The 18,635-nt window shown below is 41.0% G+C and overlaps 1 protein-coding gene and 1 non-coding gene across 2 annotated transcripts; one reads left to right on the top strand and one right to left on the bottom strand.

Annotated features, from left to right (window-relative positions):
* Nucleotides 1–13,037: 13,037 nt before the first annotated feature.
* On the bottom strand, nucleotides 13,038–14,114 carry LOC119272632 (photosystem II D2 protein-like). Its single transcript, XM_037554080.1, has one exon. The coding sequence runs from the start codon at nucleotides 13,845–13,847 to the stop codon at nucleotides 13,038–13,040; it is 810 nt and encodes a 269-aa protein (XP_037409977.1). The 5' UTR covers nucleotides 13,848–14,114.
* A 1,426-nt stretch (nucleotides 14,115–15,540) lies between these two features.
* TRNAD-GUC lies at nucleotides 15,541–15,614 on the top strand. Its single transcript has one exon. It is a non-coding gene; the product is annotated as a tRNA-Asp (tRNA).
* The last annotated feature ends 3,021 nt before the right edge of the window (nucleotides 15,615–18,635 follow it).

The raw sequence follows: 18,635 nt of genomic DNA, 5'->3' as shown, positions 1-18,635 counted from the left end.
GTCGTCGTCGGTGGTGGCGGGGCATCTTCCCCTTCCCCGCGGTGGGCTGGCGCGGGACAGCGGTACCAAGCGGGGGTGCGAGGTTCTGCAGAGCGGCGTGGCGTGACTGCGTCCGGGGCGGCCCGGCGGTAGCGTCCTTGAGTGGCGGCGCGGGTGGCTCCTCGTCAGGGGCGCGACGTCGGTGGGCGCCCCGGCCAGATCTGGTTCGGGCGGTTGCTCTGACCGGCTGCCGACGGGCGACGCGGGATGAGGCGGAGTGGGCTGCCGTCGCCGGTGGCTTCGACTGCTGGTTGGGACCGGCGTGGGGGCGTGTTTCTTGATGGGGTGGTCTGGTGGCTCTGCGGTTGTCATGACCTCGTCCGGGGCACGGGTGGTACAGATCGGTGGGGTGGCAGCGCTTGGTGCTGTGTGCCGTGACCCCGCGGGTGGCGTTGGGTGCAGGTGCAGCGGGCCTCCTTCCCCTGGTTCTAGGCCGACGCATGGCTGCGAGTCGGGGCTCGCGTTCGAGCGGATTTGGACGGTGCCCGGGGAGAGTCAGAGTTCATGCTCCAGGTAGGTACGCTTGGGCTCGATCCAAGAGGTGCCTGTGGGTCATGAGGTCACTCTCCTCGCGGGTAAGTTGGACATTGTGGTGGTTGGGGCTCTGCTGACTGTTGGGCAAATCGGCGTCCGATTGCTCGTATCTGCGTTGGTATTTTCCTGAAAAGGAGAGGATGATGCAACACAACAACGTTAAGTATTTTTCTTAGTTGTGAAATCAAGATTATCAATCCAGTAGGAGAACCAAGCAACACTATGTAAACAACATCTGCATACAAATAACAAATACTTGCAACCCAACGCGTAAGAATGGTTGTCAATCCCTCCTTGATATCCAGATAGATAAAATTGTATGAGGTTGGATAAATAGATCTAGCAAAAACATAAAATAAAATAAATAAAGAAAACGTGTAGCAAGGTATTTTTGGGTTCTTGGAATAATAGATCTGAAAACATATGATAGAAAATAGTCACGGGGGCCATAGATTTCACTAGTGGCTTCTCTCGAGAAATATCATACGGTGGGTAAACAAATTATTGTTGGATAATTGATAGAAAAGCAAATAATTATGACGATATCCAAGGTAGTGATCATGTATGTAGGCATTACGTCCAAGATTAGTAGACTGGAATGATTCTGCATCTACTACTATTACTCTACACATCGACCACTATCCAGCATGCATCTAGTGTATTAAGTTCATGGAGAAACGGAGTAATGCAATAAGAACGATGGCATGATGTAGACAAGATCTATTAATGTAGGAATTAGACCCCATCTTTTTATCCTTAATAGCAACGATACATCCGTGCCTCTTCACTCCTTCTATCACTGGATGAGGACACCGCAAGATCAAACCCATCACAAAACACCTCTTCCCATTGCAAGAAAAATCAATCTAGTTGGCCAAACCAAACCACATAGAAGAAATACAAGGCTATAATAATCATGCATATAAGAGATAAAAGAAGACTCAAATAATATTCATAGATAGAACTGATCATAAACTCTCAATTCATCGGATCCCAACAAACACACCGCAAAAAGTCATTATATTAAATAGATCTCCAAGAACATCGAGGAGAACATTGTATTGAGAATCAAAAAGAGAGAAGAAGGCATCTAGCTACTGCCTACGGACCCGTAGGTCTATGGTGAACTACTCACGCATCATCGGAGGAGCACCAATGAGGATGATGAACCCCTCCGTGATCGTGTTCCCCTCCGGCAAGGTGTCAGAATAGGGCTCTAGATTGAATCTCGTGGTTCTAGAATTTGCGGCGGCTAGAATTGTTTTCCGTCGTCTTCCCTAGGATTTCTGAAATATTTGGGTATTTATAAAGCTGAGAGGCGGTGGAAAGGACATCCGTGGGCCCCACCACCCATCAGGGCGCGCCAGGGGCCTCTAGCGCGCCCAGGTGGGTGGTGGGCCCCACGGGCCTCTCCTTTGGCACTTCCTTGGCTCCCAAGTTGTCTTCTGGGCAGAAAAAAATCTCCAAAAAGTTCCGTGGCATTTGGACTTCGTTTGGTATTGATATTCTGCGAAGTAAAAAACAACAACTTGCACTGAGCACTTTGTCAATAGGTTAGTCTCAAAAAATGATATAAAGTTGCTATAAGATGAATGTAAAGCATCCAAGAATGATAATATAACAACACGAAACAATAAAAAATTATAGATACATTGGAGACGTATCAGCATTCCCAAGCTTAATCCTACTTGTCCTCGAGTAGGTAAATGATAAAAACGGAATTTTTGATATCGAATGCTGCCTAACATGTTCATCACATATCTTTTTTCTTTTGTAGCATGGACATTTGGATTTTAGATGGTTTAAATAATAGTCTATAATTGACATGAAGACTTCAATACTCAAGCATCTCAACAAGCAACCATGCCTTTCAAAATATCAACACTAAAGAAAGTTATCCCTAGCCCATCATGCTCAATCATTGATCCATTCATGAAATACACTCAAATATTAGCAGCATTCGATATGTGGGTGGACCGGTGCTTGGGTACTGCCCTTCCTTGGACAAGCATCCCACTTATGATTAACCCCTCTTGCAAGCATCCGCAACTCCAAAAGAAGTATTAAGGTAAACCTAACCATAGCATGAAACATATGGATCCAAATCAACCCCTTATGAAGCAACTCATAAACTAGGGTTTAAGCTTCTGTCACTCTAGCAACCCATCATCTACTTATTACTTCCCAATGCCTTCCCCTAGGCCCAAACAATGGTGAAGTGTCATGTAGTCGACGTTCACATGACACCACTAGAGGAGAGACAACATACATCTCATCAAAAATATCGAACGAATACCAAATTCACATGACTACTTATAGCAAGACTTCTCCCATGTCCTCAGGAACAAACGTAACTACTCACAAATCATATTCGTGTTCATAATCATAGGGGTATTAATATGCATAAAGCATCTGAACATATGATCTTCCACCGAGTAAACCAACTAGCATCAACTACAAGGAGTAATCAACACTACTAGTGACCCACAGGTACCAATCCGAGGTTTTGAGACAAAGATTGGATACAAGATATGAAGTAGGGTTTGAGATGAGATGGTGCTGGTGAAGATGTTGATGGAGATTGACCCCCTCCCGATGAGATGATCGATGATGATGATTTCCCCCTCCCGGAGGGATGTTTCCCCGGCAGAACAGTTCCGTCGGAGCCCTAGATTGGTTCCGCCAAGGTTCCGCCTCGTGGTGGCGGAGTTTCGTCCCGTGAGCTTGCTTATGATTTTTTTCCGGACGAAAGACTTCATATAGCAGAAGATGGGCACCGGGGGCCTGCCAGGGGGCCCACGAGGCAAGGGGCGCACCCAGGGGGGTAGGGCGCGCCCCCACCCTCGTGGATGGTGGGTGCCCCCCTCTGGTGCTTCCTTCGCCCAATATTTTTTATATATTCTAAAAATGACCCCTGTGGAGTTTCAAGACTTTTGGAGCTGTGCAGAATAGGTCTCTAATATTTGCTCCTTTTCCAGCCCAGAATTCCAGCTGCCGACATTCTCCCTCTTCATGTAAACCTTGTAAAAGTAAGAGAGAATAGGCATAAGTATTGTGAAATAATGTGTAATAACAGCCCATAGTGCAATAAATATCGATATAAAAGCATGATACAAAATGGACGTATCATCCCTCTTGTATATCTATCACTTCGGGACTAATTTCATATATTACCATTGCTTATAACAAGCTCAAACAAATTTACGCGAAGAACATGAGCATAAAAATTTTCATCTCTCAAAATAATATAAGTGAAGCATGAGAGAATTTCTTCAGAGATTTACTAACTCTCAATATAATATAAGTGAAGCATGAGAGTATTTCTTCAAAAATTAAAGCACCACCGTGCTCAAAAAGATATAAGTGAAGCACTAGAGCAATTCCATAGCTAAAAATGTTTAAGTGAAGCACACAGAGCAATTCTAACAAAATCATAGCATCATTATGGCTTTCTCAAATAGGTGTGTCCAGCAAGGATGATTATGACAAACTAAAAAGCAAAACAAGCAAAGACTCTAATAGTACAAAACGCTCCAAGCAAAACTCATGATATGTGACGAATAAAAATATAGCTCTAAGTAAAATTACCAATGGTTGTTAGAAGAAAGAGGGGATGCCTTCCTGGGCATCCCCAAGCTTAGTTGCTTGGTTCTCGTTGAATATTAACTTGGGGTGCCATGGGAATCCCCAAGCCTAGGCTCTTTTCACTCCTTATTCCTTCATCCATCGCGATCTCACCCAAAACTTGAAAACTTCAATCACACAAAACTTAACAAAAACCTTCGTGAGATCCGTTAGTATAATAAAGCAAATAACCACTTTAAGTAATGTTGCAAACCCATTCATATTTTATTATTGCATTATACCTACTGTATTCTAACTTTACCATGGCTTATACCCTCCAATACAAATAGAACAACCATTATTCTGTGACTTAAATGAATAACCGTCTCGCAATAAACAAGATCCAGATATAATGGTCATGCTCAACGCTGGCACCAAATAACAATTATTGATGTCTAAAACTAACTCTAAGGTAGATGTAAAGGTAGCGTGCCGACTGCGATCACATCAACCTTGGAACCATTCCGACGCGCATCGTCACCTCGTCCTTAGCCAATCTTCGTTTATTCCTCAACTCTTGTTTCGAGTTACAAATATGAGCAACCAAACCAGTATCAAATAGCCAGGCGCTACTACGAGCATTATTAAGGAACACATCAACAACATGTATATCAAATATACCTTTGTTCACTTTGCCATCCTTCTTATCTGCCAAGTATTTGGGGCAGTTCTGCTTCAAGTGACCATTTCCCTTGCAGTAGAAGCACTCAGTTTTAGGTTTGGGTCCTGCTATGGGCTTCTTCACAGGAGCGGTAACTTGCTTGCCATTCTTATTGAAGTTCCCTTTCTTTCCCTTGCACTTTTTCTTAAAACTGGTGGTCTTGTTAACCATCAACACTTGATGCTCTTTGTTGATTTATACCTTCGCCGATTTCAACATCATGAAGAGCTCGAGAATCATTTTCGTCATCCCTTGCATATTATAGTTCATCATGAAGTCTTTGTAGCTTGGTGGCAGTGACTGAAGAACTTTGTCAATAACACTCTCAACTGGAAGAACAATTCCCAGCTGAGTCAAGTGGTTGTGGTACCCCGACATTTTGAGTATGTGTTCACTGACAAAACTGTTCTCCTCCATCTTACAGCTAAAGAACTTTCTGGAGACTCCATATCTCTCAACCTGGGCATTAGCTTGAAATATCAATTTCGGCTCTTGGAACATCTCATATGCTCTGTGGTGTTCAAAACACTTTTTAAGTCCCGGTTCCGAGCCGTAAAGCGTGGCACACTGAACTATCGAGTAGTCATCAGATCAAGCCTGCCAGACGATCATAACGTCTGCATCAGCTCCTGCAGCACGTCTGTCACCTATAAGTGCATTGATAATCCCCAAGTGCAATGAATCATCATAGCAATTTCCAAAGGTGGAAGTGATAAGTATGGAGTGTCGAACCCGCAAGGAGCTAAAGGTAAGATCAATATTCTCTCAAGTCCTATCTGCCACTGATACGAATCTACGTACACCGAACGTTTGCATTCATCTATAAACGAGAAATAAAACTACATTGTGGGTATGAAGAGGATAGCTTTTCATGATATCGGAGAACTAAAATATAGAAGTAGGTGCTGTTAACATAAAGTTAGAATATATTATTATATATTATAAATAGCGAGTGTGAAATAATGATGGATCGGTGTGCAGAATTATCCTAGGCAATTGTTAACAAGATCGGTGGTCGTTATTGCAATTTTATATGAGGGAGAGGCATAAGCTAACATACTTTCTCTTCTTGGATCATATGCATTTATGATTGGAACTCTACCAAGCATCCACAACTACTAAAGATCATTAAGGTAAAACCCAACCATATCATTAAAGTATCAAGTCCCCTTTATCCCATACGCAACAACCCCCTTACTCGGGTTTAAGCTTCTGTCACTCTAGACCCCCACTATAAGCGAATCATGAACGTATTGCAACACCCTACAGCGGGAATCCTTCACGTGTGTGCAGCACGAAAGGCACCATAGTACAACACCAAAATAAAACATACAACTCAAACCAATCTAGAACATGAATCAACCCAAAAGACAAAAGATATCTACTCAAAACATCATAGGTGACAACACATCATTGATCATAATATGTGGCATAAAGAACCATGTTCAAGTAGGGGATTACAGCGGGGTGCGGGAGAGTGGAACGCGTAAAAGTGATGAGGATGGTGATGAAGATGGTGATGTTGATGAAGACAATCACCGCGGCGATGGTTCCCCCGGTGGCACTCCAGCACCACCGAGAGAGAGGGGGAGAGACTCTCCCCCTTGTGCTTCCTCCTCCATGTCCTCCCCCTAGATGGGGAGAGGTTCTCCCTCTGGTCCCCTCTGGGATCCTCCTCCATGGCCTCCGGTGATGATGACCCTCTCCAGCATGGTTCCAGAGAGGGCATAGATTGATTTTTCATGGCTACAGAGGCTTGTGGTGGCGGAACTCCTGATCTAGATTTATTTCTGGGGTTTTTGGTATTTATAGGAATTTTTGGCGTCAGTCTCACGTCAAGGGGGTCCACGAGGCAGCGACAAGGTAGGAGCACCCTCCCGGGGAGGGGGGGGGGTAGGGCGCCCCTACCTTGTCATCTCCTCGGGACTCTTCTGGTCCAACTCTTGTGCTTCGGGGTTCTCTTTTGGTCCATAAAAATCACCGTAAATTTTCAGCCCATTCCGAGGACTTTCATTTCTGCACAAAAAACGACACCACGGTAGTTCTGCTGAAAACAACGTCAGTCTGGGTTAGTTCTATTCAAATCATACCAAAACCATATAAAATTGTTGAAAACATGGCATGGATACTTCATAAATTATAGATACGTCGGAGACGTATCAGCATCCCCAAGCTTAATTCCTGCTCGTCCTAGAGTAGGTAAATGATAAAAGAAAAAAAATATGAAGTGCGAATGCTAGCATAGTGCATAAATTTGATCAATGATAGTTCCAAACAGTTTTTCTAGCATTATTCTTTATCATAAACAGTAGCTCATCTCATAAAACTTCTCATGATCAAGTAGCAAGCTATTCACATGTTAAAGTATAGACCATAAAGTTTGTCGAGAACTAACAAACTATGCTTCCAGTCACCAAACAACTGCAATTCATCTTATTTTCAGAAAGAGTCTATGTAAGAGCTTTGATTTAGCAAATTCCACATACTCAACTATCATATAGTCTTCCATGATTGCTAACACTCAAAGCATATTTTTAGGAGAAATAGCATCCGTCGAACACAGAGAAAGATAGGGGCTTAATGTTTCGCCTCCCAACTTACTTATCATATAGATAGTTTTCAACAATAATAATTCATGATCAAATATATTTGAATGGCCATATATGCTTGGATCATTCCCCACCACATGATGCTTGCCAACTAAAGAAAAATTGAGGTTGAACTAAGAAGGAAAATTATTGACTCTTGCATAAAAGTAAATACATGAAAGTAAAAGATAGGCCCTTCGTAGAGGGAAGCAGAGATTGTCATGCGCTTTTTAATTTTGGATGTGCAAACCCTTAATGTGAAGGAACGTCACATTGTATTGCCCTTTGTGATAGCAACCTTTATTATGGAGTCCGTCGCTTTTATTTCTTTACCATCACAAGTTTGTACAACGCTTATTTTTTCTTAGAATAAAAGATCATACATATTTAGGAGCAATTTTTATTGCTTTTTGCACCGACGAAAACTTACTTGAAGGATCTTATTCAATCCATAGGTAGATATGGTGGACACTCATGGCATGAAACAGGGTTTAAGGGGTTTGGATGCACAAGTAGTATCTCTACTTAGTACAAAATTTTGGCTAGCAAAAGATCCTAAGCAAGCACCACATGTTAGAGGATCCATAACAATATAACTTCTATGCAAATATACCCAAACATAACTCATTACGTTTTCTTCCTTGTCCAACTTCAACTAATTTTCTCAAGTTTTAAAATAATTAATGGGGCTCACAATCATAGAAGATGTACAAGATAGTATATTTATATGTGAAATCTCTCTTCTTCGATATTCTTTCATGAATTGTTCAAGTGACCAATGTTGAGTTTGCTAACTTTCAATAAATTTTACCACCTATACTTCTTATAAGTGAAGTCATTACTCCCGATGGGATAAGCATGTGAAGCATATATAATTTCAGATCTATGATATTCAATTCATTCAACCATTTACTCGTAGGATATAAGTGAAGCACGCAAGTAAATGACAAACTACTCCAAAAAGATATAAGTGAAGAACAATGAGTAGTCAAATAATTAACTAGCCATGGGAGGACTCTATCTCATTCAAGATTTCAGATCCAATGCTTTTATTCAAACATCAAGTAAAATGGAAGTATGCTCCAAGAAAAACACATATTATGTGATGAATAAAAATATAGCTTCGAGTAAGGTATACCGATGGTTTTGAAGACGAAAGAGGGGATGACTTCCGGCGCATCCCCAAGCTTAGGCGCTTGAGTCTTCCTTGATTATTACCTTGGGAATCCCCAAGCTTAAGGTCTTTCCACTCCTTATTCTCCTCATATCGATATCTCACCCAAAACTTGAAAACTTCAATCACACAAAACTTAACGGAATTTTGTGAGATGGGTTAGTATGATAAAGAGTAAATCATTCACTTTGGTACTGACAAGATAAGATTCATAATTGTTCTCACATAATGCCTACTGTACCATATCATTTCTATAATATATATTGAGAAATATAAGCCATAGAAAGTAGAAAAAAGCAAACTATGCATTGAAAATAGAATCTGTCAAAAACAGAACAGTCTGTAATGATCTGGACAACAACCATACTTCTGTCACTCCAAAAATTCTGAAAAATTAGGACAACCTAAGCAATTTGTATATTAATCTTGTTCAAAAATAATCGGTATTTTATCACGCTTATGTTAAAAATGAAAATTATTTTACTGGGCGCAAAAGTTTGTGTTTTTCAGCAAGATCAAATCAACTATCACAGTAAGCCATCCCAAAGGTCTTACTTGTCACTTTATTGAAAGAAAATCTATAAAACATGATTACTACAGTAGCTTAATAATGTGAACACACAAAAACAGTAAGGATAGATATTGGATTGTCTCCCAACAAGCGCTTTTCTTTAATGCCTTTTTAGCTAGTCTTGATATTATAATGATACTCTTCCAAGCCCAATTCCGATGATAGTCTTATTCATATTCCAAAAGATACAAGTGAATTTCATGGATAATTCTACAATTAATATATATTTACCAACATCCAAGCTCAAAATATATAAGTGAAGCACACAAAGCATTCTATAAAGCCATGCTCAAAAGATTTAAGTGAAGCATAAAGAGCATTCTATACAACCATACTCAAAAGATTTAAGTTAAGCACATGAAGCATTCTATAAATAAATGAAGGACTATCTCATACTAGCATGGTGCATAAAAGAAAAGAAAGAAAAAATAAACTCAAAAGACACATATCATGTGAACAAAACAAAAACCAAGGTATACAGATAATTGTTGAAGAAGAAAGATGGGATGCGACCCGGGGCATCCCCAAGTTTAGATGCTTGAGTATCCTTGAAATATTTACTTGGGGTGCCTTGGGAATTCCCATGCTTGAACTCTTGCCTCTCCTTATTATTCTCATATTGATAACTCCTCGATCTTCGAACACTTCATCCACACAAAACTTAACAAAAAACCTTGTGAGATCCGTTAGTATAATAAATAAAATCACTATCTTTAGGTACTGTTGTAAACTCATTACAGTTTCATATTAGCATTATATCTACTGTATTCTGACTTCACCATGGTTCATACCCCCCGATACAACCCATAGATTCATCAAAATAAGTGAACAACACATAGAAAACAGAATCTGTCAACAACAGGACAGTCTGTAGCAATCTGGAACTTTCGTATACTTTTGTTCCTTCAAAAATTCTAAAAAATTAGTAAAATATAAAGAATTAGCATAGAAGTACCATGTAAAAATATCAAAATTTTATCGCTCTCCAGTAAAAAATGTAAATTCAATTACTACAACAAAAGTTTCTTTTTTTTTCTGCTGCACACACCAAACAAGCAATTTAAACATTCTAAACGTAAAGCTTGGCACATTATTTTTGTAATACAATGAATATATACAAGGGGATACTTATTTTTCAGAAACTTCCATGAAAAATTCTACAATGTTTCCTTGAGCGTGAACACAAGTGTTCAAGGTCGACCCTCACATCTCTAATGCATAACCTTCCAATCACTTCTCTTTTCGAAAAAATAGGCAAAAGAGGCAAGTATTTTTTTGTATTTTGCATTATTTTATTTTTTTGTTTGTTTCACCCACAACTAAACAAAAACAAAAGGGAAAACAAAATCTACTTAGTGAAGAAAGCAAACAAGCACTCACGAGAATATCAACCCCACACTATTGCTCCCCGGCAACGACGCCAGAAAAGAGTTTGATAATCCCCAAGTGCAAGGAATCATCCTTGCAATTTCCAAAGGTGGAAGTGATAAGTATGGGGTGTCGAACCCACAAGGAGCTAAGGTAATATCAATATTCTCTCAAGTCCTATCTTCCACTGATACGACTCTACGTACACCGAATGTTTGCTTCCATCTAGAAACGACAAATAAAACCATGTCGTGGGTATGAAGAGGATAGCTTTGCATGATATCGGAGAACTAAAATATAAAAGTAGGTGCTGTTAACATAAAGTTAGAATATATTATTATATATTATAAATAGCGAGTGTGGAATAATGATGGATCGGTGTGCGGAATTATCCTAGGCAATTATTAACAAGATTAGTGGTCGTTACTGCAATTTTATATGAGGGAGAGGCATAAGCTAACATACTTTCTCTTCTTGGATCATATGCACTTATGATTGGAACTCTAGCAAGCATCCGCAACTACTAAAGATCATTAAGGTAAAACCCAACCATAGTATTAAAATATCAAGTCCCCTTTATCCCATACGCAACAACCCCTTACTCGGGTTTAAGCTTCTGTCACTCTAGCAACCCACTATAAGCGAATCAAGAACGTATTGCAACACCCTACAGCGGGAACCCTTCATGTGTGCGTGGCATGAAAGACACCATAGGACAACACCAATGCTTATTACTAAACTTGTTGAAGAGATGAAATAGAACCAAGGTCTATCTTTTTGATCAGAGGTTGAATCGATCATCAGAAGAAGAATTAGGCCAAAAATTAGGATACATTCTGGGAAAATGAAACTTCCATTGAAGAGAAGCAAATGAAACGCTTTCATAAAAATTCTCGTAGAATCGAGAATGAAGTTTTCATTCTGTACATGCCAGATCATGAATTAGTAACTGCATCCAATCTCCGAAAAGTCCCGATTGTTTCGATTTTTGAAATGGGATATTTACGGAATCCCCATGAATAGGATCAAACCTTATTCCATGCTATTTCCATAAGATTCTTCTTTCTTATTCTTAAGCAAGCCCTCGAGAGGGCTTAGTTGATCATGATTTTTGTTTTCTCTTTCTTTTCCTTTTTGTTTGTTTCGAGAAAGATATCGTCCGATTCTCCTTCTATTGATTCTTTTCCGATCGAGATGTACGGATCCATGTGTCTACATACATAGATTCTGTTCATGGATTAACGAAAATGTGCAAGAGCTCTATTTGCCTCTGCCATTCTATGAGTCGCTTCCTTTTTGCGTATGGCACCCCCACTCCCTTTGGCATCATCTACTAATTCGGAACTTAATTTGAAAGCCATATTTCGACCCGGACGCTTTTGGGATGCTTCTAATAACCAACGAATGGCAAGTGCTCTTCCTTGTTTAGATCCTATTTCAATCGGAACTTTCCGCGTCGATCCTTTTTTATTACGTCTTGTTTTTATTACGCCCATAAAAGAAAAAAATAAGTTATGAAATGCAGTAATTCTTCTTTATTCTTCTAATTGATTGCAATTAAACTCGGCTCAATCTTTTTTTTCTAAAAAAGATTGAGCCGAATAAAAATAGATCATGATATGATCATGAGACTTGACAAATCGAGATTCGTCTATTCTATATATCTAGAATATATATATTAAGGTATAATACAATAAAGAAATACAAATAAAATAATAAAATATAGTATTATCATATGATAATGGAATCAAATACGCAGTATTTACAGAAAAAAGTCTTCGTTTATTGGGAAATAATCAATATACTTTTAATGTCGAATCGGGATTCACTAAGACAGAAATAAAGCATTGGGTCGAACTCTTCTTTGGTGTTAAGGTGGTAGCTGTGAATAGCCATCGACTACCTGGAAAAGGTAAAAGAATAGGACCTATTCTGGGCCATACAATGCATTACAGACGTATGATCATTACCCTTCAACCGGGTTATTCTATTCCACTTCTAGATAGAGAAAAAAACTAAAGGAGAATGAATGAAAAAAGACATAGTTTGGAAGTTAGACCTTTTTATAGGACTCTCTTTCAATTTCAAAAAAGAGGACGTTTGAAACTTTTAACAGGCGTAATCGTGAGTCAACAAGTGACTCGAACTGTGTGTAAAAACAGAAGCATTTTTTTTACAGAATATTTTTCAAACTAAAAATAAAAAATACAATACAATAGTCAATATTCCTTATAATAGATATACTTAATTATATCATAAGAATCTTAAGATATTTTTCGACTAGATAGAAATAGTAAATTTGAATTGAGACACCTATTCCATGACGGATTTAAACTTACCTTCTATTTTCGTGCCTTTAGTAGGCTTAGTATTTCCGGCAATTGCAATGACTTCTTTATTTCTTTATGTGCAAAAAAATAAGATTGTCTAGTACTTTTTAGTGTAAGTAATATAATATGGTAGGGTATGTGGCTTTTTCTACACACACTTTCTACACACAAATGAAAAACGGTTATGGATGCGGATATAGGCGCGGTTAGCAGTGACCATTGAATAAGTTTCTTCAGCTTGAGTTGGGTTAAAAGCACGGAAGGTATTTGCACCATCACCGTCCTCAAATAGAGTGTTTTCTACGGTCGCTCCATGAATAGCGCATAGCAGAGCCGCACCTAATACTCCGGCAACTCCCATCATATGAAATGGGTTCAACGTCCAATTATGAAATCCTTGAAAGAAAAGGATGAATCGAAATATCGCTGCTACGCCAAAACTCGGCGCAAAGAACCAACCAGATTGCCCCAGTGGATAAATAAGGAATACAGAAACAAAAACATCAATTGGACCAGAGAATGAGATTGCATTATAAGGCCGCAATTGAACAGACCGAGCAAGTTCAAATTGGCGTAACATGAAACCTATTAGTGCAAAAGCCCCGTGGAGAGCTACAAAAGTCCATAGACCGCCTAATTGACACCAATGAGTAAAATCTCCTTGTGCTTCGGGCCCCCATAGTAGCAACAAAGAGTGTGCTAAACTATTGGCAGGGGTAGAAACTGCTGCGGTTAAGAAATTACAACCTTCCAAATAGGAACTAGCCAATCCATGGGTATACCAAGAAGTTACAAAAGTTGTCCCTGTAAACCAACCCCCTAAAGCGAAATAAGCACAAGGAAAGAGCAATAGGCCAGACCATCCTACAAAAACGAAACGGTCCCTTCGTAACCAGTCATCCATAGTATCAAATAGATCATTTTCTTCTTTAGGAATTCTACCAAGGGCTATAGTCATAGTGATCCTCCTATTCAATTACTTCAACCATTTCCGAGCACCTCATATCACTTTCCAAGGCATATGATAGTTTTATCATCTGTGGACGATTTCTTTCTCGTTCAATGCCCTTTTTCAATGGTCTCGAAGAGAGAAATTTCCCATTTTTATCTATGGAGTCACAACCGAGGTCGTGGTAAATCCATGAATTTGATTCGATTTGTTTTTCTTATACTATTTGTTTTTCTTATACTATAGAAATAGAAATAATTTTTTTTCTTTCTTATACTATAGAAAGAAATAAAACCTTTGAATTCAGCATTATTCCAAGACTCCTATTTCAAAGTCTATCTTTTAAGGGAAAAATGAAAATAAAAGTAACCCTTCTTTTCCCATTCCCTAACGTAAGACATGGTCTACTCTCAAGATCCCAAAGTCCGCAGCTAAGGAAAGCCCCTTCTTCATAAGATCAAGAAAGTACGAGCGTCTTTCTAAGATTGGAAAATCTCCCATACTTGGAGAGAAGCAAACCAACCGGCCGATTTGCAATTGACTATGCTTAGTAGTTGACATCTTTGGTCTTCACATTTTCCCTTCCATTTTGTAAAGTTAGTAGAAGAGGATAGATCCGGTAAATTGACGAATGTCAATCTTCATTTTTGTAGATTAATACACTGGTAGGGGTCGATCAGGCAAATCCCAAAGCTGACCCCCGAACAGCTGCCGGACTGCTCTACTGATCTTCTCTCTCTTCAGAAAAACGGAACCTTCTCAAAGACTCCCTTTGCACTGAGAACACAATTCAGAACCCTCCTTCTCACAAGAAGGCAAACCTTGTACGTTGATCGAATCTTCTTTCGCATCCAGAAGAGAGGCTGTGGGCTATCCGAGAGAGTGGTTCAGGTGACTACCGGAGTCATTGATTAAGCAGGTCAGATGGGCTTAGTAGGGCTCGAACCTACAATATCACCGTTATGAGCGGTACGTTTCAACCAATTAAACTATAAGCCCAATCGGATCTCTACATGCCGGGAAGAGCGGACAGAAAGAGGAGACCTTTGCTCTATCTCCTTCTTCCTCTTCCCGGGGCCCCGGAGGGGTTCTTTGGCAAGCCCTATTAAAGAAGCTAAGTGACTTTCGTCACTCAAGTAGTGAGTTTGAGAGTGACCGTTAGGGCGACCACTTGTACTTCTAGGCCTTGGCGACCTATATGTTACGCAACACAACTTCACTCGATTCAGTAAATCAATAGTTCAAACCAGCCCACTAATAGCTTAGATAGTGGCCCTTCCACTTTGGTATAGTTGACCCTACCTATTGACTCAAGGTTCATAGGAAGGGGGAACCCAGACGTAGTGGGATGTAGGCTTCAGTTGTTTTGGTACTTTTTCACTACGTCTTATTATTTGTTTTGTAACCGGCTTTTCACCGGCAGGTCAGTAGGCCTTTTAGAAGGCGAACAAACGAAAGTTCTCCGCGGGCGCTAGCGCTATCTTGTTCGCTTTTGTCAACTGAAGTCGCGCGTAGCGCCAACTAACTGATAGCTGATAGAGCGCGGAGCCCCTTCTCTAAGTGAGCAGAGCCATTTCTTTCTACTGTCGTCAAAAGAAAAAGAAAAGTACTAAAGGCGAAGGGCATTCTGTTGTACAGCTACTTTGGTATAGTTACAAAGGTAACCGGTAGGTGACTGTTGAATCGACAGTAGTTACGAAAGGGGGAAATAGCTCAGTTGGTTAGAGTGCTGGTCTGTCACGCCAGAAGTCGCGGGTTCGAACCCCGTTTTCCCCGCCCGATCTTCCTCTTCCTGCCCGACTCATTTTGAAAACACTGGAAGCTGCTGATCCCAGCGTAGCATTCAAGACAATTGTTCCTTCTTCGGTCTCCCTCCACCCCCTTCGTTTGTTGTGGGTCTCACCGCAGGCACTTACTTAATGAATGAGTGAAGATCTTCCTTCCCCCCTTGTGTCTTACCAAGGACTGAGTTCCCACTTGTGGCGAAAAAAAAAGTATACCATCCCACCCGGCCTAACCCGGGGGGTTAAGGTTCCTCTCGGAGACTGCCAGTCTACAAGAAGCTGGCAGAGCTTTAGCCATTGGACCACATCCATCCATCCTCCTACCTAAAGACGCCTTTTCTTGTTCGTTCTTCGAATTACGCTAGTGGAGACTAATTCCTTCCGGCTAATGAAGATACTACCCCAGTCTTCCCATTCATTCCCAGTGGATCCTTCTTATCCCTTTTCATTGAACGAACCAAGTTCACCTATACGAGAGTGAGGAATAGAAATCCTACAATCAACTTCCCACTTTTGATGTCCCGTTTGACGATTCTGCTGCGTCTTTAGAAAAAAAAAGGAGAAGGACAGGGGTCGCTAGTCAGAAAAGCTATAACTATCAATTCGAATTCTGAATGAATCAAATCTCCCCAAGTAGGATTCGAACCTACGACCAGTCAGTTAACATCCGACCGCTCTACCACTGAGCTACTAAGGAAGAACGGACTTAAGGAAGCTGACTCTCGTTCTTTGGCCCAACCAACCGCAGACCGAAAATCCAAAAAGTGCGTCACTTTTTCTCTTTCACATACACCGGGAGAAAGGGTGACGATAGCAATCCCCTTTGCCTCCCCGGCCGGGGCAGGACAAGGGGGGCGGCGGTCAACCATCAACTCTCGATATGCATATTGATCAATCGATCTCCGCGTCCTGCCAGTTCGCTAAGTAGACTCACTCTACCGAGGGGCAACTAAGGTTGGTTCCTGCCAATTCCCTTGCTGATCAGCCTTGGAATTGGCAAGTATGAGAGAGGACTCTCTCTGTCTCTCCGAGTTTCAACTACTAAGTGAAGTTAAGTAGCACTTCCGCTATTCTAAATGTGAATAGATTCCGATCAAGCAAGCAGGAGAAGGTGGTCCTTTCATCTCTCTGTCTGCTCCATGCTCTATAAAGGATCATGAGCAGGTTTAATGCTAGAAAAAACGAGATCTGCCTAATCATTTCGGTAGATGAAGTAGTGGGAGGTCACGAAGGAAGTAAGGGGGCATGTTAAGTTGATAATTTCGAACATTGTACCATCCTTTTGACGGTTGGGCTTTGAGTTGAGAACTTTTAAGAACTCTTAATATGAAAATACACATTCTAAAATGACGCATCGAGCGAGACCATTCTGTTTCATTGTGAATGAAAGACGTTTTCGACCAACAACATCTACTCATATCCAGCTTCGTGTCATTTTTGAACACTGCGATCAGCAAGCAGCAAGCGGGGGAGAGTCAAGTCAAGTACAACACAGGACTGACGGGGTGGGGCGCGCCAAAGCAACCCGGGACCCCTCCGGGGTCACTACAAAAGCGTTGGCGCCTTCTTTTGAAGGTGAAAAACTACGCTAGCTAAGAAAAAGAAAAGGGCTGCGCTAATGGCAAGGAGCAAGAAAAGGGCAGCTAGCTCGAAATCCGATAAATCGAATACCTCCTGGCTTCAGTTATGAGAGAGAACTCCAAGGCAGGATAAAGACTGAGTTGGATTCAGCCGCGTGGGGAATGAAACAACATTCATGGAATGAGTTGAGGCAAAACCTCCAGCTCTTTTTGAGAGTCAGGGGCTTTAAAAGCGCTTTAAAAAGGGCTGTCTGCATTACTGGATTCACTATATCAAATTGTAGTAAAAACAAGGGGCCACGTAGACTATTCTGAGGTGGTATGCTAAATCCATGATCAACTGATGTAGCTAGTGTGACTAAAGCAGCAGCTATTGGCTTAACTGGTTCTAAACTCTCCCACCCGATAAAGGAATTGAAAGACTACCCCGGGCCACGTAGACTATTCCCTTCCGCGGACATTCTTTTCTAGAAGGAAAGTAGCAAAGCCGAACGCAAATACACATGCAAATTGCGTCGACTACCTCATCACTGTCCAAAATGGGGGATATCGCTATTCATACATGGATGGACGAGGGACTCCGCTGACAACATCAGTAGATGACTTTTCTCGCGGAATGCTATTAACGTTGGAAAAAAACACAGCTCTCAAACTCACCCTCCGGGTGATAGGTAGAAGCATTAGTACCTAACGGAGCGGTATCTAACCAAAAAGGGAGGTGATGTTCTTTTTAGAAACATGATGGAGCATGGCTTCCTTTCTTCTTAGATACATTTCATTCATTCCATTTCTCTATAGTTTACACCAGAACATCTTGGTAATCCTGACAGATCTCGAAAAGGGTGGGGGCACTAGAACGAAATCTACATACACATCGAAACTTCCTATCTCAGCCAAGCTAGCACCTTCATCCCACCAATGCATTGTACGACTCTCCACCCCCTTTTCCTCCCTCATGAAATCCTAATTTCCCGCAATGAAATTCGATTTCGTTCATGTCGGCGGTTGGCAAAACGGCCCTGAGATCCGGGACTGGTAAAACATGGGTGCCCAATTTGCTTTTCCGTGCTCCGCCTTAGTGCCCTTATGAAGGCGGCAGGGAGTCCTTAGCCTTTGAACCAAACTCTAGGGAACGCTCAATTGCCTGACGTCTCAACTGCAATGGTGAACTCAGTGACATACACTGAAATGGATTGCATCTATTGTTCCAAACAAGGCTGATATTAGCATAAAAGCCCTTCCATGCAATTTCTTGCTTCGCTCTACAGACGAAAGTGCCGGATAGTCAATGGTAACCAGAAGATCTATGGTTTTCGAGAGAAGGTAATTGGAAAAACGATTCATTCCTTTGCTTTCTTTTAGATATCTATTCAATAAGATGATCTGACCTTACCTGAAAACTAGATTCATGAAGAAGCCCAAAAAGTGCCGGG

The sequence above is a fragment of the Triticum dicoccoides genome, chromosome 3A (genome assembly GCF_002162155.2).
Source record: "Triticum dicoccoides isolate Atlit2015 ecotype Zavitan chromosome 3A, WEW_v2.0, whole genome shotgun sequence".
Classification (NCBI taxonomy): Eukaryota; Viridiplantae; Streptophyta; class Magnoliopsida; order Poales; family Poaceae; genus Triticum; species Triticum dicoccoides.
The sequence above is the reverse complement of the archived record's forward strand: the minus strand, read 5'-3'. Positions and strand labels throughout refer to the sequence as shown.